General features: G+C 43.9%; 1 protein-coding gene across 1 annotated transcript in view; it reads right to left on the bottom strand.

Annotated features, from left to right (window-relative positions):
• Positions 1-19,058: 19,058 nt before the first annotated feature.
• cog6 (component of oligomeric golgi complex 6) overlaps positions 19,059-21,415 on the bottom strand; it is a 50,618-nt gene continuing 48,261 nt past the window's right edge. The window contains exon 19 of the mRNA XM_048264352.1: positions 19,059-19,774. Coding sequence (XP_048120309.1) covers positions 19,627-19,774 — 148 coding nt within the window. The 3' untranslated portion in view covers positions 19,059-19,626. The remainder of the gene's footprint in view (positions 19,775-21,415) is intronic.

The following is a 21,415-nucleotide window of genomic DNA, read 5'->3' as shown; positions in this document are numbered from 1 at the left end:
CCTGATCTTACACAACTGAACATTTTATAATGTGGACAACATGCACCACAAATACTGCTGACAAACACCAGCTCTGTTAGGAAGAATCTTAAATGGGTATTTCTCGAGCATGCTTGCATAAGGACTTCCCCATGATTTTCTTTTGTTCCGCAATGCTCAATGCTTTTGTGCCGAGCATATGAGACAGCAATTTGTGCAATACAAGTGTGATTGTGAATCACCCCGCATTTCTGCCACTGATGCTGAAGACAATCAGATGCAACAGGCCTTTGGATTGAGCTAAGGCATTTTCTATGGATAATTATCTCTCTGCCAAGGCATCAATTCCCAACACTAGTGGTGAAGGGTTCGGTGTTGGATCGTTTGCCATGGGTTTTTTTGCCCCTGGAGACATATTTTTGCCACCTTCCCCCTGATGCTAATAGAACCATGACCAATATCATGTTTCTCTACCACTACACAAACTCACCACTTCTCTCCCACACATTAACAACAAATTGGCTGTGATTCTAAATAGGTAAAGACAGGGTGGCAGTCTGTTAATTTCTTTGTGCATATGAAATGTGTGTTAGTGTGTGTGTGTGTGTGTGTGTGTTGTGTGATTTGAGAGAGAGAGAGAGAGAGAGAGAAGAAAGAGAGAGAGAGAGATGGCACATTGGACTTAGGCATTGCTAATGTCTGCATTCCCAGGGGTCTAATCAAAGATTTGTACATCTAATTGCTGTCAAGTCAGCGCTTGCCACCTGCCATGTCTTACCACTCATGCTCTTCCCCTCTCTAGGATCCATTCCAGACCCATCCATCATTCCTGGCTGAGAGAAGAGACAACACAACCTGCCAAGCAACCTGCAGATAGTGTTCCAGCCAGCATCACACACACACACACACATAGAGAGAGAGAGAGAGAGAGAGAGAGAGAGAGAGAGGTGCAAAGCATACATTTAAAATACATGCATAGCCTACACATACATACAGATAGAAGTACAAGTAGATAAAAATACATTAATATACATAAATATGCATGCACACACACACACACATAAAATATACATGCAGTATGCACACAGATAACTGGGGAGGACAGAACCCTACAGATGAGTCACGTCACCTCCCCATTAAGTCCCATAGAAAGAGCCAGTCTCCAGAGGTGTGAATGACTGCTGAAGGGCTCTTGTGGCAGAACCACAGCCCTCCTCTATGAGAGATTGTGCGTTTGGCATGAAAGACTGGTTGTGAGGTGAAATGAGATACGCTGACCTGCTTTCCACTGTGCAAGGACACAAAGTGTGTTGAGCTGATTAAGTCATTGTCCCCTTTCTGATTGGACAGACCCCTGATGAAATTAGTAGCTGTAGAACTATGGGATAACCTGTTAGATTAAAGAACCGAGGTAATTCATGTGATGTAAGGCTACACTTTTGTTGGGTTATTTTTTACTCATGCTGGGTTGTTTGTGACCCAGCCTGTTGGGTTGGTATTTGAGGACAGTGCCCCCTTTTGTCCTTCAAGGATATGGAGTAAAACTATCCAGAGCTGGGTGACTTTACCACTGCTGTAGCCTATCATTATTTGAGGGAGTTCATTGGGGGCCAAGCAGCGAAGCTGCGAGGAAACCCATAGTGATTCTATGTTTTCTTCCCTATTATTACGTTTCCGCCATTGAAGTCTATGGCAGCCCATAGAACCGACTGGTCAAAAGTTGTGAAATTTGGCACACTGATTGGGGACAGTCCAATAATTAATTTCACCAAGTTTCATGCCGGCACCTCCAGCGCTCTAGCGCCACCAACAGGCCAAAGTTACGTTCACACATGTAACTTTTGACTCGTATGCCCAATTGCCAAAGATGAGGTATCGTTGGAATCCTTGGACTAAGCCGAGTTGGACCAAGCCAAAGCACCCTATGACGTCAATTTCCGCCATGATGGATTTTCCGCCATTTTGGATTTTTTCAAATTTTTTCACGCCTCACATAGTTTGTCCGATTTTCACGAAACTTAGCACATGACATCTTCAGACCAAGCCGCACAAAAGTCATTGATTTTCATCTTCGGAATTAAAACCGTTTGCCCGTAACAGTCAATCGATATTATAGTCAATCTATATACCTGATGCAACCGCATTGAGTTACATGGCAAATTTGGACTGCTGAACTGACTGCTTGGCCCCCTCATTGCTGCTTGCAGCTTTATTTGGGGGCCAAGAAGCGAAGCTGTGAGGCAACCCATAGTGATTCTTTGTTTTCTTCCCTATTTTCTTCCCAACTATTTTTTCACATAGTTTGTCCGATTTTCACGAAACTTAGCACATGACATCTTCAGACCAAGCCGCACAAAAGTTATCGATTTTCATCTTCGGAACTAAAACCGTTTGCCCGTAACAGTCAATCGAAATGTGCTCATATCTCAGCAACCCTTTCATCTGTCATAACCGACAGTACATGGACTTATAACCCCATCAGTAGGGCACTCAAAAAATCTGGTGACCTTTGACCTCTAGGGGGTGCTGTAATTAGCGAAAATGCATTTTGGCCTGTAGCTGTTGATGTGTTTGGAATGAAAACATACTAGTGGTGTCTGGTAGTACTTTTGGATGTCCTTAGGCTGACCCAGGCCAACTTGTGATGTCAACATAAATGATTCGGCCGCCATATTGGATTTAATCAAAAACACTAAAACGTTTTCACAGGTCAGAGATTTCATCTGATTTTCACCAAAATTGGCACAGACCATCTTCAGACCATGCCTTATCAGTGTTTAATTGACAAAAGCATTTGCCCATAACAGCCAACCGAAATTGGTGGCGAAGCCGCCAAACAGGAAATTACCTTGTAACTCAGCCAATCTTGGGTTGTTTGGCATGGAACTTGCTGTGACTGCTTAATGCTATACCTGATGCAAACACATTGAGTTACATGGCAAATTTGGACTGCTGTACTGACTACTTGGCCCCCTCATTGCTGCTTGCAGCTATATTTTTTTCTTAGTTTTCTTCTAGCCGTCTAGTCCAGCAGTTGTCTATGCAATGAGAATCAGGGAATTTTGGGATGAGGTAAAGGCAGGTCCTATGTATCTGCTTTTTAATAGATTTTGCCTGCCGATTTTGTTTAGCCTCGAACAGGTCAACAAAGCATCAAAGTGATTCATGCCTGCTAGCTAACATTGACATTAACTGACTGTTAACTATCGGTGTTAAATCTCCACAAAGACAGGCTCTTAAACACATAGTTCTGGGTTCACTGGGTATTTAAACTGCTGAAAAGGGCGAAAATGTTTACAATAAACTAAAATTAGCATATACCAACCAACAGCCAGCAGGTTAGCAGACTATTGTAGCCTATGCTAATTAGATATCCTTCGTGATGGAGATAGTCAGTTAATGTTAGCTAACACAATCAACACTTGTGGTCTCTTGTAAGCCACATTATTAAAGTTGGGGTAAGGTAATCATTATCCCAAACAAGATCTAATTAAACCATTAAACCACCAGGATGGTTTCACATTAGCCATGTGCTGGCTGGTTTTTGGTGGTACACTCGGGCTCACTGACTAAGGGTGCGTTCGTAAATTGCCACTCCTAGCGCTCCGACCACACTTAACCGTTCATAAATTCAGAATTATCGTGTGCTTATCAGTCTATGGTGTTTATTTAGAGTGTCACACTCTTGGAGCGCCCAGAGTGTGTCTGATTTAATTTACGAACGCACCCTAAATAATGTGTTGGCTAATTAATGTTAGCACTACCACTGAATAGCCTGCTAACAGAGAGAGATGCCCTCATGCATTGGAAAACAGTTTATTTTTTTAACAATATAAAACTAGATATGTACAAAAAAAAAAAAAATATTAAATAATTCTGTCGAACTTGAAATAATGGGCTTTAAATAAAAGATAACCCAGTGCCAATTTGGGTTAAAAGAGTTTTTGTCTGTCAGATTGTATGCGATAACTAGAATATGTAGCCTACAACATGATAGTTTGTTGTTTTCAGGAGGAAAAGACAGGTGCAAGTAAGCCACTCAACTTTGTGCGGTTGTGTGTGCATGTGCATTTCTATCTTCTGCTTGACACAATTATCTGTGTGCTGCTGAAGCAAACTGACCTGATCTGCTTGCAATCAATAATTGTCATGGAAACGACAAACATGTCCTGCTCCAAACTAGGTCCAGCCTTCAAACATCAAAGCAACAACAAAAAGCAAAAAAAGACCTTCTGTATTTGCAAGCCAGTGTCACGGTGAGGTCAGTCTAGACAAACTGGCACAGTGAGAATGGTTTTAAATGCTCAGTGAGCAAATTCAATATGACAATGACTTCCACAGAATAATTATATTAGCAATTATGCTAGCAGTCAGATATGACTTTCTGACCTTGGCACGGTCTACAAAGACACAGTAGGTATGACTTTTTCCTAAATACCTTGCGTAAAATTCTCCACTTTGACATGCTGTGGGTCACACAGCGAAACACTCTATTTGGCTGTCATGCTGCAATGTTTCAGTCAGTGTAGCCTACCATTTAAGTAATGACAATGTGTAGAGACTGCATCTGTAGGTGACAGCATCTGATACAGCAAACGTGTATCATCTGCCACAATTTAAATCTGTACTCATTAGGTGTCTCTTAACAAGTTTCTCTTGGTTTCATCATAAACTTTAATTAAATGAAATCCAGATTAGATCCATCGGGAATGGAAACCTGCCATGCACTCACACATACACACATGGTCTCTTTTCTTGCTCTCTCATTCTCTCTCTCTCTCTCACACACACACACACACACCTCTTCAGTTGTGTGGGTATTAGCCCCTATTTCCCACCAATGAGCTTAGGAGAAAGTTTCATAAAAAAAGAACAGAGATCTAACAATAACATATCCAAGGGATGACACAGTAACTACACAACTAAAGTGCTGGGAGGCCAATTGCGCTACCATACTCAATTAGTCTGACTAAAAACAGGCCCGACCGCTCACAAGGGAGTTGGCTCCACTGAACCCCGACAAGTCTTGGCAAGGCCCGGTCGCTGCTGTTGCTGTCCTCTGGGTATGGAGGACCTCTGTGGCAGGGAGAGGGAGGGAGGGAGAGAGAGAGAGAGTGAGAGAAAGAGAGAGAGAGAGCAGTAGTATGTTGGATGGATGGATGGGTTCACTGAGCTGAAGGTGGATCAGGTGTTTAGGCTTCTTTATTTCAGGCTGTAGCTGAATTCCTCTCACGTTAACCCACTTCTGTTGGAGGAAATTCGGAGATATTGTGTACTCAGAGGTGTCAGGTGGTTCTGAGTGTGAGAGGAAAAAAGACTCTTGTGAGTAAAGTGGAAAAGAGAGGTGCCCCTAATGGTAACTGACTCTTGGTCAGATTTATATTCCTGTGCGAGCCATTGGATTTGGGCCAGATCAGACCCAGTCTGCTCCAGAATTAGAGTCACTATCAGAGGGTGACTCCCTGACCCTGGCTGATATCTGCTCACGGTGAAACTTTCATCTAGCCTTGATCCAAAGTCTGCTTTGACTTGTGTTGGGCAGAGTGGACATCTTCTTATGTCAAACATCACCCACATAAACTACATGGAGATGAAATCTCAGGAAGAATATGGTGTAGGACATGTGATGGTAGAAATCAGATCAACTCCAAACCCCAAATATACACCTCTGATAGAGATTAACTGTATACTTACTGTATACTTGCGGCTTGGCCTATGTTGGTAAAACGACTAGACCATTAAAAACAAGAATCTCAGAACATCGATCAAATATTCGTAACCATGACACAAAAAGACTTCATATGATGTGTTATGTCATGTTCCCAGTGTACCTGTCCACTGCTGTGGGATTGATTCTCACATAATTATCCCGAACTGTTGCATACATTTTGATATTTAAAGTCAAAGTCAAAGTCAGAGTCAAAGTCTGCTTTATTGTCAATTTCTTCACATGTCAAGACATACAAAGATATCGTAATTACGTGTCCCACTATCCCACGGTGGAGACAAGACATATTTTACCAATTAGGTCCACAGACAAACATAACATTCAAGTAAACAATATAAAAAGTAAAAATAAGAAGGCACATACAATGAAGAAAATAAGAGCGGCAAAATTTGAGTTGAAAATGTTTATTTTTTTCTTTTTTAATATTTACATTTATATCTGTATTTATATCTGTCCTTTCATGATGGAATTGCACTTTAACGTGATTGATCCCATGACCTATCATGGATGTATATATGGAGGTGTGTCTCCCCACTTGTTTCATGTCTGATGAAGGGCTGGGGCCCGAAACGTCACATGTGGTGATATAGCCTACTATTAAAAAAAACGCTAAGGAGCAGCTTCTGGTGTGCGGACTCAACGTTCTTCTACTTGCTTGTGCCTTCCTGTCCAGCACCCAGTACTCAACTACTTGGATGTGCGTGCTGCACTCTTGAACTCTCATTAACTGTATACTTACCATTCTACAGTACAGAAATGCCCTAGAGTAAACTCAACAGTCATTCAGCTGTTCCATTATCCATTATAGAAACAATCACTCGAAATGACTCGGATATTTGTTGTTTTTGTCTTTCTCCCTTCCTATCTTTTTTGTGTTGGGCCAGTGAAAAAAACAAGGACAACAGCCTATCTTTTTTGTGTTGTGGTGCTATAATTTGAGAGCTTTGCGAGACTGACTCACATGTTCTGGCCATCACACTTATGACCAAGCTGTGCTAAAATCATACTCTGTTTCCACGACGACCATCTAAAGCCGTAATGTTAATTAAGTTTTTTTTTTCCCTGTCCTTGTTTTTTTCACTGGACCAAAGCAAGCATGAAAAGTGAGATATTTGCCCACATGTAGAAAATTCATGTGAAATGCAACCTAGCATCAAGCCTAATGGTTGAACGTCAGTTGGAGTAGCTGCAAATGTAATTTTCAGTGTGGTCTTTAGTCCAAGCCAAGGTTCTTTTGGCAGGACACAGTGGCAGTTCCAGCACGTGATACATACACATTCAATAGGCTATAAATCGTACACAACAGATTATGAATAAGTCAAATCTGCCACCTTCTCTGAACCTCATTTAGCTCAAAAGATTCACCCTATTGCACAAGTCAATAGCCACCTGATTCTTGTGTGATCAAGCCCGGATCCTGATGTGGATTAGCTTCCTGGGTCAGATTCCATCTGGATTGACACTAACACTGAGAGAGTGCTGTTGTGCAAGTGTATGGCTGAGTGTTAAAGTAATACAATGGGAGAATTGATACCTTTGCCCTTTGTCGTCAATGTTCAACACCTTTTAGCACTAAGATGGTATCCATTTAGTTATAAACCAAATAAACTGGTCATAATCTTACCAGACCAAACATCGTTAAATATAGTGCAATATCAAGCATTCCTGGCGTGCATTGGCAATGTCAAAGACTATAAATGTAGCAAGCAGAATGAATTTGAAGCCATTATTTTAAGACAAAAGAACTGCATTGTGGTCTTTTAAAATGTTGACATGTGATACAGTGCACTGTGGGGTACATCGAACTTTGAAGACTAATGGCTCAAGATTAAAGAGGAAAAACTATACACTGCAGCAGGGTTGCAAAACATGCAGATGACGAACAAATTGTTTCAAACACATCAATCATTTTAAGTGCAGCACGCAAACGGTTCAGCACGAGTCACTGCACAGCCGGTGGAAAAGGTCTGCATAAGCAGTACATTCAGGCTTTTAAATGCATCAGCTTTACCCAATTTCCTATTATGATCTTCCATCATTAGCTCAACACATAGCAGTGCTATTGTGTGCTTTATTTTTTTGCTGCTCCAGATCGTTTACAAAACCAACTTGAGGTCCATTTCACAGCCAAAAAATCTCTCTGAAAGAAAGTCGAGAGCCCCTTTGACAGAATGACGGGAAATGACCTTAGGGGGAGTTAATCCGAGGGACCAGAATGGCTTGAAACAATATGTGGCATTTCTTGGCTGCCTATGTCGTTGTTTTCATGACCACGTTTGCTCTTGGAGGGTGTTTATTTTTGAGCCACTTCGGAACAGTGTTGCACTTGATTTTGATTATGGAATGGAGTCAATGAAGAAGTCGCACACAAGGGGAAAAAAACACAGTTAAAATGTTGAATACCCACGCACCAGGACAAGCCCATTGAAAATAAGACCCCCTCCATCCAACTCGGTGTGAAGCTGGAACTCCTGCGTGTTGAGACAGCTGCCCAAAAGACTTTGCTTCTCTGCGGGTCGCATGATTCATACGGTGAGTAAACATCCACAACTGGCCGCACAGAGGGCATGACTCACGACAGACGGCTGCATTCTGCTTTCGCCTCTCAGCCTCACCCGACTGGCGAGCAGCGAGAGTGTGTGAGAGAGAGAACAAAGCAGGCGAAGACGACACTGCATCACAGTCGCACTCCAGACAGCTTTTGAGGCAACTTGCCCTAATTTTCAAAGCAATTACTCCTGTAGGGTGGTGAATGAGAAGACCCTGGGTCAGCGCTATTCATTGAGAAACATTGGGTTAAGGGGAATGGCAATGAAAACTGTCCCGCTGCCACTTTCCAGCACTAATGGCCTTGTGGTGTAGTTATCATACCAGAATTTCATCGAAGCTGCTGGCCGCCTCTGCAATGAAACCACAGTAACTGACCGCTAAAGAAACGACTCCAAGAATATGTCCTAAAAATGTGATCGGCTTCACTGACAGCATTAGAAAGATGCGACTATCAGTCTGGATACCACATCTAAGCATATTCTACCCTAGTACAAAATGAGTGTAGGTCTGGGACTACACTGAACCAGTTATTTTTGCGTCACATGGTTCAAGATGTTTTCCAGATCACAATATCCGTAACCGTCTAGTATCATCACAGCAGGAAAACAGCGCTCAGTAAACTACAATTAGTGGTGCCAAAGACGAGACAGGTTTGGGCAGACAGGTCAGGTTCTGCCATGATAATGAATCCAGCTTGCTGGCCATCAAGGGATCATTATTTATTCGGTCACACTGATTGACAGCCATGCTACGACCTACCGAAAAACATTGAGAATGCTCTGAAAGGGTTGCCGATGTCTGCAAACTCAGAGACCTATTATCACAAACATTCTTTACATTAACTGTCATCTCCCAACAGCCATTTTCTCCTCTGAGTCAGTCTTACTGGCATTGTTTTATTGGATGGATGTGGGTATGGTATAGATATCTGAGATAAAACCACAGCATTCCCCACACACAGGCTCATTCATGACTACCCCCTCAGTTCTTATCTGTCTTTACCCTCACCAGGGATCCATACCAAAAACATCAACACTCTTGAGTTTTGTGGGGGGGAACAAATCAAATAGACAGCCCCTTTTGTTTAAGGTGATAAGATGGCAAGGGCCTGCTTTCACATGCAACCTGAAGCCAAAGAGCTCGGGCCTTATTTTTCAGAGAGAGAGAGAGAGAACGCACACAGCGTGCGGCTGCTGCTGTGCAGTCTTCACGGCCAACATCCCATACCGGTCACGCCCTTCCGCGGCGGGCGGCAGAGGGAGGTTTGAGCTGGGGTCGGACCGGATCAGTCTGGTTCTCCTCTTCAACCAGGCCCTGAATTAGCACAGCATCTTTCACCACCTTCCCCATTGCCAGTCTGGACGTGTGTGAGAGTGTGTAGCAGCGTGTGCGCGACTAAGTGTGTGCGTCTGTTAGTGTGTGTTTAAGCCATGTGGGATTAGTGATGATGTCATACTGGGTGCAGCTTTTTTTGAGTGTGTGTGTGTGTGTGTGTGTGTGACAGAGTACACTGCCCCTCCCATACACTGCTTTCTTCTTAATGAGTCACTGAAGGCGCTACAGGTCTGCCACCTACGCAGTCCCGACTGAGACTCACCGTAATCTTCAGTGCTGTTGGCATCTGACTCTGGGCAGAGCTCATACCAGACCCGGGCCAGATGTGTTTCAAAGAATACTTCTTCCGGGGAGTGGAGTAAGCCACACGGTATTTGTGTATTCAGCTATTCACGTTACGGTATGTGGTTCTGTGTCGCCCTCAGAGTGCGTACTGTATGATGACAGTGACGCCACCCGTTTAAACGGCCATCTTGTGAAATACACCTTTGAGTCACTCACAGCACCACTCTGAGGTTGAATGGGGATACAAAGCTCTATCATTCTATCTCTGTCTTTCTCTCATTGTCTCTCTCTGTGCGTGTATTAGGTAACACGGCAGCCCATTATCAGCAGAAATGATCTCAATGCTAATTGCATCTCCTGCATTCTCCCTGAGGAGGTTTAGGTCTAAGTCTCGCTATGAGACACTGAGGCTCGCATGCAGCGCTGAGCCAGAGAATGGAGAGAAAAGTAAATTCTAATCATGTTTTGTTTTAAATATCATTTCCTGCCTGTCTGGAGATGAGTGCGGTCCTCTTCCATGGTGTGCAAGTTCTGAGATGGATGCACATGTGAGTTCTGAGATGTGGTGCAGGTGTGCCAGTTTGTGTATGTGTACAGTGTGTGTGTGTGTGTGTGTGTGTGTGTGTGTGGGTGTTTATGTTTATGGGTGTGTATAAGCAAAGCAGAGTGTCAGTATGTCTGTGTGTGTATATGTGAACAGTACAACAAAAAGGCTTCAGTGTGTGGTTCAGTTGAGTTTAATGTTAGTGTGTGTGTTAGCAGCCTTGTGCAGGGTGTCAGTGTGTGTACGTGCACAGTGTGATGTGTTGGATGTGATTGAGTGTGTGTGTGTGTGTGTGTGTGTGTGTGTGTGTGTGTGTGTGTGAGCAGCACAGTGTGGGGTGTCAGCATGCAGCCGTTCTTCACGTGGTCTCGGAGGTGAGGGGGGTATTAGGGGAAAGGTGAGTGGCAAGTCTGTTGCCCCGGGTTACTGAGTAACCAGAGTGCTCGCTTGCTTGCTTGCTTTTTCTCTCCGCTCCTCTCTTCAGCAAAAGCCTGTTCTGCTCTTCTAGCTCCCACCCCACTCCCACCCGGTCCACCCCTCCCTTCTCTCCTCATCTTCATCAGTGCTGCTGACGCTGTCCATCGAGTTGCTCGGCACCGCGTGGAGTGGAGTGGCCAGGCTCTCGCTCGGCCGCAGGGAGAAAAACAATCTGATCAAACATGTGGGGGAGAGGTCAGCTTGTGGACCACAGCATGGCCTGTCGGACTCTCTCTCTCGGGCTCTCTCTCTGCAGAGCATCCAGTTCTGGGAACTCCGAGTCATCACATTTCCTCAGGCGCTCTGGGAGAAGAGCCTTCAACACCCTCAGAGCAGAGGGGAATAGTCACTGGCCCATTTGATCAAGAGACTCAAGACGTTTTCTTGACGTTTGTGTGGATTGAGCCTTCTGTGCAAAGCAAAAAATCTTGCGTAACTTAGTACGTTATTGCTTGGATGCCATTTTCTTTATGCTGACCTTTGCCTAATGACATCTAATCTGAGATCATATTGCACTCTATTTTTTTATGTTGCATTTGTTTATATCAGATACAGCTTTAATTTTGTGATGGTTTGACATTTAAAAAGGCAAATGTACAACTAACCATATCCTATAAAGCATGACATATGAGACATATTGGAATGTCTTACAATAGACCAAAGTGGTAATTCAATAAATTTTTTGGATTTCATTGGCTTACTATAATTTCTTACAGAAATTCTCAGCATTTGGAACTGGGAGTATCCCAGTAGTCTGTGGTGTTTCCCAGAACATACTCACTCAGGTGATGTTGTTTACATCATACATTGGTCCACCTCTCTGGCACGTGAAGTGGGGAAGTCAAGTTCAGGGCAGATCCTGTGGCCTCTGTGGAGCACTTTCTTCCCTACGCTGGCTGGCAGTCTGTTTATCAGGTGGCCTTGAACGTGCTGGCGCCCAACAAAGACCGGGTGAGCAGGCCCCCCTCGGCCATGACCCTGGGTGAAGCGCTCTCTCTATCTCTGCCTTGAAAATCAAAACAAAGTCAGCTTTTTTGGTGCGACTCACCACACACACACTCACACACACACACACACACACACACACACACACACACAGACACAGACCTGTCAGACTGACCCGATGTCTTTCTTTCTAGAAGTCCTGGATCTGCCTCGCAGCGTGAACACAGTAATGCTGAGGCGTAGAATGACACCACATCTGACCATCCATCTGTCTGTTTTGGAGAAATATCCGCTGGATGCTCCAATCAAGACTGACAACAGTGGACAGTGGGAGGGTGGGTGAGTGAAGGGAAATTTCACATTGCAGAGTTGCCTCATTTTATGGTGGGGAAACTCCCGGCCAGGACTTCAACTTTTGCATTGCCACAAACCTCCACCTGTACAGTCCTGCCATGTGAAACCACTTCACATGCACATACATGGGAACCAGATTATGTTGAGGCTTAAAAAGTACCCAAAGAAGGAAGTGTTACCTGTAAGTAAACACTAAAATATCCAGTCAACTTTCTACCCATGGGGGATATTCCAAGTCCATGTTTTACTAAGCTGGATAAGAAAACTCAAGAGTAAATGGCAAACCTCCTAATAGAAGTGCACATTTCCCCTGCTAAACAAAGTCAAAGGGCTCTTCTATTTTGGGATTACTACTTTCTTAGAATTGACTTATCCAGTTTAGTCACTAAGGCGTGTACTTAGAATATCATCCAGGGATATTTATTAGTCAATTTAATGACTGTAGGTGAGCATTATAAAAGCAGTAGAAGTCGGTCGTATTCCCAAGGAGGTGACCTACTAAACTGTCTGAGGCACACTTTCAAAACTTGCCCTGAAAATGTTGGGGCCTACTGTTCATTTTAAGAGCTGGTGCTGCTTCCAAAAACTTCCTCTCCCTCACACGCATACACACACACTATTAAAAGCAAACAAAAACACAAAACACAACAAATCAAAACAAAAACAATGAGCATGTCTATGGCTAGCCACAGCAAGGGGGAGCTGAAGTTTAGTGTAGCACTATTTGGAAATTATGTAACCCATTTTGTGTATGTTCCAGGAATCAGTACAAAGTGTTCACATTAGCAAAGCAAACATTTTTCTGCAGGGTTGGGTAGAGGGGGGTCTTGCACAATAGATATCGCAGCCACACGCAATACTGTACTGGCTCACTGAGAAGGAAGGAAGACTAGCTAATGCTAACAGCCATGAGCACTGGCCAAAATACTCGCCTGTTTACACCTGAATACATGTACTGTAAACATACACACTGGCAGCCATGTTTGTGACTGTTTCACCTGCTAAAGAGTACACGTGTTGAATGATCATGAATTAAAAAAAGGATAGTAAGAGGAATAGGCTAAAAACAAACACCTTTAAAAAAACACAGACATTTTGGGATGTGTTTGTCGCACGACACATGGATTACTATCTGTGCCACTACGGCTGTCCCGGTGTTCCTGGATCGCTGACAGGTTGATGAATACTCTGATAGCAGAATCAGAGGAAGCTGCACTGCTGTGCTCTAAGGGGCCAAATAACAGCCTTTCTGTTTTCAATGTGCGCTGTCAACAGCACAAAATGTCCCCTTTTCATCACATTAGATAATCTTCTCCAGTTACCATAGAACGACTCATCAAACATGCCTGCTAACAAATAGATTTCAAGCTGCGGTCCTGGGGCCTCTGCTTCAACGGTGGAAAAAGAGACCCGTTTGCTTCTTTGCAGGGCCAAGTTTGTGGACGGGGGATTATGTAATTTCCGATTCCTTGAAAGCCTACGCACATAGCATCCGATATGAGTGTGGCACACACTGCTTTCAATGTTTAATTACATGAGATAACATAGTTTGCAGTGCAACCCTGCACACCAGCTTCAAACTCTGCCGCCGCTGCATTGTAGATTACGATTCAGTTCTATTTTGTCGGCGCGGCTCAATAAAATCCATTGTTTATCCAATGCCCACATTTGGATGGCACTGATGTGCGTGGCAAGTGACCGCACCTATTTGCGTGGTGCTTTAGACACCCATTTCAATATTGGATCATAGGAAGTGAACCTGTATCAATGAATGTAAAAGTCTATCACCTGCTCACTTTTCAAAGTTGCTCAGAGCAAGTCGGCTGAGTTTCCCAGTTTCCCCTTCCACCAACCATGCTCTGCGGGAGAGAGGTGAGAAATAGCCACTTGTCTAAAGCATGTGCACCGGCATGGCATTTGTGGCCCCAGCAAGTCAAGCGGTCTAAATCCCACTCCTGTAGACACATTGTAAGACTTCATTATGGGGGCAGAGCCGGCAGGGGTGAACAGTAGTAAGCGGTAGCACGCCCGCGCCTTTTATTGGGGGCCAAGCAGCGAAGCTGCGAAGGCACCCATTGTGTTTCTATGATTTCTTATTATTATTATTTAACATCTTTCTTCCGCCATGGGAGTCTATGGCAGCCCATAGAACCGTCTGGTAAAAAGTTGTGAAATTTGGCACATTGATTGGGGACAGGCCAAAAATTAATTGCACCAAGTTTCATGCCGGCACCTCCAGCGCTCTAGCGCCACCAACAGGCCAAAGTTGGACGTGCGTTCACGCACGTAACTTTTGACCAACTTTTGCCGCCAAACAGGAAGTGAGCTCATATCTCAGCAACCCATTCATCTGTCATAACCAAATTTAGTACATGTACCTCAGACCCCATCGGGAGGACGCTCAAGAAATTTGGTGACATTTGACCTCTAGGGGGCACCGTAATTGACAAAAAATGCATTTTGGCCAGTAGTTGCTGATGCGCATTATTTTGCAATGGAAGTCAATGGCAGCCCATAGAACCGCCTGGTAAAAGTTATACAATTTTGCACACTAATTGGGGACAGTCCAATAATTCATTTCACCAAGTTTCATGCCGGCACCTCAAGCGCTCTAGCGCCACCAACAGGCCAAAGTTGGACTTGTGTTCACGGATCTAACTTTTGACCTGTTGACCCGAATGGCAAAATGAGGCATCATTGGAATCCTTGGGCCAAGCCGAAGTTCAACACACCCTATGACGCCAATTTTGACCTCTGTGTTTAAATCACAGCAAGTGTGATCATATCTCAGTCAATCTTTTTTTTTTTTATGTGAAACTGATGACAGCAAGTTCCATCTAGTTCATTCTAATGTGTGCGTGCAGGGTGGGATGGGCAGGGGCGGCTTCGCGGTGGGCTGGCTGGGGAGGGGCGGCGACACTCAGCCCTGGTTCAGCCCCACAAAATCAGTTATGTTTTGATGTGAAACTTGACCTTGTAACTCAGCCAATCTTGGGTTGTATGGCATGGAACTTGCTGTGACTGCTTAAGGCTATATGTCTGATGCAACGGCATTGACTTACATGGCAAATCTGGCCTGCTGAACCTTCTGCTTGGCCCCCTCATTGCTGCTTGCAGCTATATTTCTAATAGGATCTGAATCCGAGAGGAGAGGTAACGGGTGGTGGTGGTGGTGGGGTAGAACGAAAGCGGCGAGATTAGCAGAACAAAAGTCGTCTAAGAATTTGGCCGATTCAGTGGATTCCAGGAGCCTGGGCCCCCCTCAATCCCGCGGGTTAGTGAGGTATGTTGGGAAATCCACCAAGCTGCAGAAGATTATGCTCGATTACTTTATCGCCACAAAAATCAGTGACGAGCCTGAGCGCTTTGCGTCTCTTATACCTCAGCATTACGAAAACATCAACATACAGTAGGGACCACAAAAAAGATTTGTCAAATGTGTCAGTCATATCATGACAGTTTGCAGTGCAATGAAGATCAGAAAGTGATGTGGCAACAAGAATGTCTGCGGACATGACTACGTTCAGGTCTAGGCATGGTGCACACATTTCATCATCAGCACAATCCATGCAGCACCACAATTTTGTAACCATGCAGACTTGGACATATTGGTTCGACCTGTGTTTTAATGCACTGTCTCAAGGTCAAGAGAAAATAAAATCTATTTATGTTTGTTTTGCGTTTAGAAAACATTTTTATCGAAAAGCAACAATGAGGAGTAACATTACAGAGAAGACCTTACTACATACTATAACAGTAAATAATACCAGAGGATGAGGTTTCATTAGTATGTTTGCTTCCTAGGAGGGCAGAGAAAACAATCAACCTATAAAACAGCAAAACTAGTATTCTTTGGAGACACAAATGCACATACTGTATAGGCATTCGCTCTGCATGACCTGGACTAGTGCAAATGTGAATAGTCAAAACTGGATGTCGAATGTCACTTCAAAGTCAAGCCACAGTGGTAATCGGTGAATTTACAGTAATTTCCTATCATGGCTGTTGACCATGAATACTGAAGCTACATATGGGAGGCATACTGTGCATATCACTTGAGAGACCTGTGCAGTGTCACAGATAATTGAGTGGATGTTTTGCTTCTATTCCCCTCCCCCAACCCCACCAACTTGCCCTACAACTTCAAACTTTTTACTGGGTGGGCGGGGATGGGTAGAGACTTTCTCATGACCCCTTCACATCACCAGAAAGAAAACCGCCTCTCTGAATGCGGGTGAGTATAGCTTGAGGGTAGATTATAGGTTGTACTTACACAACAACTCACCTCCGGACCTTGGTCAGAGTTGTCTATTTCAATTATTATCTAAACATAAAAAACAAGTTCATGTGAGCTACAATTTTTCTCTGGCTTAGGTTTTTTACAGTATACTATTTATATGCGCGACACAATAATCTCTTATATTTTTGGAAAAGAAAAACCACCTGATCAGATAACAAAACCAACATGACACCTATGACATGCCAAACAACTGAATTTAAAACTGAATAAATACCAGTCAATCAAAAAGCTCAGATCTTTATCTTGTCATCTTTCTGGTCACGCCAAAGGTCATAGGTTATCTATCGACTAATGTTTCACTTTCTACCCGGCCCATAGAGGTCAAATGTGTTTGCAACAGTTTTTTCAGCCTGAGGGTTGTATGATGATCCAGTGATGATCCACCTTGTGGAATAGCATCAGTGCCTAGCAGAGGCGCTACCCGGGCAGTGCGCATGGGTGGCATGATCTGGCATCAATAGGACTTCACACACAACCAGTGGAGTCAAAAGGTCTGCAGGGTGCCTTTTTCTACAGCAGTTGAACAGCTGAACAGATTTGAGGCGATTTAGTCAACAATCGGTCCGTCCGCAAGCCCTGATTTGAATACTCTTTTGTTCCCTTTTGTGACTGGCCTGAGGTTAAATGGCTAAATTGCAGAACAGTGTAGTGCTAATCCAAAGGACTCAGAGGGGAAAAAGTAGAAACGTCTGTACATTCCTAGAAAGTGACCGTTTGGACATTTCCCATTAAACTGTTTTGAGGCAGAATGATCAATGATGCAGTATATTTAACCAATTTGATTGGGGGCTGGGTTATGGTCTGGCCAGTCCAGTGATTAAAAAGGAAATAGTCCGTGAGAGCACAGACAGATGTTCATTCAACATGCTTTTACATAAATCCTTAGTGGCTACAATGTGTAATGATCAATTGAGAATGATTCTTCTTAAATTGCCTGAAACTATAGCTATTAAAACAAAAAAAGCCCCAAATGCTACTAAAACGGAAATAGAACGTGGAAACCGTAATACTACAGGGGACGTCAAAGCCTCTTACAGACCTGAAGACCCAGTTCTGTCTGCCAGATGCTCAGCTAACTGGCATCTCTGCAGCAGCCAGGACTGAATGTCCCGGGCAGTGACATCTGAGCTCCATCCAGTTAAGCATGGGGCAATCCTGGGCTGCGAGTCCATCGAGTCAGGCCTTGTTCCAACAGGCCATCTAGGATCCAGAGCCATGTCATCCAAGATTCCAGGGTCGAGAGGCAAACGCTGGCTCTCGTGGATGGAATTCACAAAACTGACCGAGCCACCTCATTGTCTGGCTTAGGTGGTCACTTTTGCAATTGGATCAGTCGTTACGTTTTAATGACACATAAAATGAGATGAAAATGAACAAACGAAAACAACACACACTGGACTAGGGCCTGAGAACTGACAATAATACACTTACAGTCAACTGGCTTCCCATATGTATCCCTACTTCCAAGTCTCTGAATAGGCATTGTGTATTGTGGCAAGGTTTCAAACAGTAGGACTAGTGCGCATTCTGGAGCAGGGAGAACAGTGCTGGCCCTCGCTCACGAGTGCTCTATGTGGGCCAGTGGGGGGTTTGGGGGGGTCGAGAGCCTGTCTGGAGTAGGACTGTCACACTTGTGGGCATGGCCGCGGGTGATTTCACACGCCTGAAAGAGCCCAATGTGATCCACGCGAGGGGAGCTACCAGGGGGTGGAGTGGGCTCGGGAGAGTCCCCTTTACTAGAGGCATGTGACAGGCTCAAAATATTTCCCCCGGGGGCTCAAAAGGCGCTGTCTGCCTGCAGCCACGTCAACACATTTAGCAGGCTGTGCGTTCTCGTCTCCAACCACGCCCCTGCTAAATGGCCGCCTGTATCTCTGCTAAATGAGGATTATAAGAATCACAGTCTTAGAGTGTTTCTATTTTTTTCCTCCTTCGTTTTTTAACTCATAGAAATAGCTATTAATGGCTGCGCGAGTGGCATTGCTGTTTTTCATCTCTCCTCGAGTCTTTTTTTCTCTCTCTCGCTCTCTCTCATTGTGCGCCCTAAATATAGCTGCTGAACGAGGCCTGACAGGCATTTTTCCCCGCAATTAAAAGATGGCGTGACTGGCCATCGGGCCGATGACATGAAAGCGCCATTGTCTGCGAGAAAAGCATCCAGCCGCTCCGCGATTAGCCCTCGTCTTGGGCGGCCGCAAAATTGGACTTAACCATCTCGGCTCTTCAAAAGGGGAGAGAGCCACAGAAAGACACAGCAGCATGTTTGGGGGGGGCGCCTTCTAGCGCAGTTATAGAAACTCGAAGTGAGAGAATGACAGAGAGAAAAGAGGGGAAGAAGATGAGAGAGGGAAAAAGATTTAACAAGAAGAAAGATGGAGCTGTTTCTCATTATAGGTTGGACCGGAGTCAGACTTTAGCTTGTGTGTGTGTGTGTGTGTGTGTGAGAGAGAGAGAGAGAGAGAGAGCATGTGTGTGCCTGTGTGTGTGTGTGTGTGTGTGTGTGTGTGTGTGTGTGTGCGTGAGAGTGTTAGAGATGAAAGGAAAGAAGGAGAAAAGCGATTTGAAGGTCAATATCTTCCTCTTCTCTTCTCCTTGCCTACTTGTGGGAATTACTTGTTCACGTGGAGAGAGAAGATAAAAACAAATATCTTTTTTTTTCTCTTTATTTTCTTTTCTTGTTCTTTTTCCCCCCAAAGTGCGAGCTGTTCTCTCCAAATCTGGCAGACAGCGGCCACCATGCAGAGATGTGGAAACTGGAGAGGAGAACACGCAACATACAAAGAATCGAAGAAATTCACACTTAAATCCTCACTCACATACGTCCACAAACTCACAAAAACACACACACCACTCATTTGGCTACACAGACAAACAGAATGTTATAGTCCCCCTTAAATAAAAAAAAAATATAAAATAAAACATACTTCTCCCAGCACCAGTGCACTCAGTCTGTAAAGTCAGTAACACAGTGTGGTCCTCAACAACCACATGCGTTCTCTCTCTCTCTCTCTCTCTGGTCTCCAGAGTCGACCAACACCTGGGTCTGCACATGGGCCTTCTAAGTGGGGCTCCGCAACAACACTGCTGGTCCGTGGTTTGGGGCCCCTGGCGGCCCGCTCGGGGGACCCCTCAGGACAGCAGGGCCAGCACCTGCTGGGGCGAGCGGAGCAGGAGGCTCTCGGGTTCCTTGTAGCCGTTGGTCGGGTTGGTCATGGCCGAGTGCACCTCCCCATACGCCCGGCACACCAGCTCGGTCGACTGCCGGAAGATCTGCTCCCTGATGAAGGACAAACAGCAGGGGGGGTTATGGGGGGAAGAGGAAGAGGAGAAGAGACACCAAAATTAACTGAAAAAAACTGAGGCCTAGAGGGAAGTGCAAATACGGATATGAAAATACAGTTCAACAACATTATTTATCCCCATGAGGCGATTCAGTTATGAGGAAAGATGATGCACCAAACCAGACATATATTTCACCACACAGGCATAGCAGCAACAATATTATAAGGATAAAATAAGACTGTGAATAACAGGGACAAGAACATGGTGTGAAATGTTACTTCAGCACTGGCGCCACATCCAACAGAAAAAGACTCTCTCACACACACACAATAACACAATATAATTTCCAAGCAAATGGATAGCTGAAAGATGTGCTGCTTTTGGGCTATTAACACCTTCAATGTGAAATATGGTGGCACAACAAGAAATGAACTCGACTACTAACATTCTTCACAATGTTTCAGCATTCTCTTCCTGACTTGCAAGCCCCATTGGATAAGTAAGTATCAAAAAACAAACATTCAAAACATCCCCTAAAAATAAAACAGTCTGTAAAATGAAATACAACATAATGTCTGATTCATTTACATAATCTAAAGGTCACAGAACAATCTAAATGAAACATAAATTTAAAGAGAGCATGAAGCCATAGAAACTAAGAGTTGTTAAAGCTGAGTTCTGGGATGCTCAATTGACCAACATATGCCTTGTAAACAGGAGCAAGCCTAAAGATTGCAGGCCACAGCACCATCTACAGGTGCAGTTCCTCCAGCACAACAACACCGGGCGCCTCCACTACGCATGTGTCCTCATAGTAAACAGTGTGGCCAGGAAGAGCCACGCTGTACGCATGCAGTCCTAAGGGCATGTAAACATTTATGTCCCTCAGTTGCTGGAATGAATAAGTTTACTAGTGTGTGTGTGTGTGTGTGTGTGTGTGTGTGTGTGTGTGTGTGTGTGTGTGTAGGGGAGGGGGGTATGTTTGTTTGAATGTATCTGTGGGTGTATGTCAGTATATGAGTTTGTATTACAGTACAAAGTTTGTAATTTGGATGCCATTTTGGTTTTTGTTAATGTATGTATGTGGGGTGTGTGTATATATGAGTCACTATGTTTGTATACATACATACATATATATATATATATATATATATATATATATATATATATATATATATATATATATATATATATATATATATATATATATATATATATATATATATATATATATATGCTTGTGTTGGGTGAGTTTATGAGCAGATAAAACAGGAAGGAGAAAATATTACCCCACTGAGGGGGACTTACCAGTCAACAAGACTACAGAAAAAAAAGTCACTAAATGTACCGTAAGTGAGTAATGCATGGAAATGGAAAAAGACAAAAAGGAAAGCTTGTGCATGTGTGTTTTAAGACTGTGTGTTTCTAGATGGATGTATGATTGAGAAATGTAGGTATATTCGTATCTATATGTATGTATGTATGTTCAGAAGCACATGTGTGCCTGTGTGCATATATTAGAGTGCATGATTGTGTATGTGTCTGTGTCTGTGTCTGTGTGTGTGTGTGTGTGTGTGTGTGTGTGTGTGTATGTGTGTCTATGTGCACATGTAATGTGGAGGGGATGGGGGAGCGT

This window comes from Alosa alosa, chromosome 15 (assembly GCF_017589495.1).
Source record: "Alosa alosa isolate M-15738 ecotype Scorff River chromosome 15, AALO_Geno_1.1, whole genome shotgun sequence".
Classification (NCBI taxonomy): Eukaryota; Metazoa; Chordata; class Actinopteri; order Clupeiformes; family Clupeidae; genus Alosa; species Alosa alosa.
This window is presented reverse-complemented; position numbering and strand designations above follow the sequence as displayed.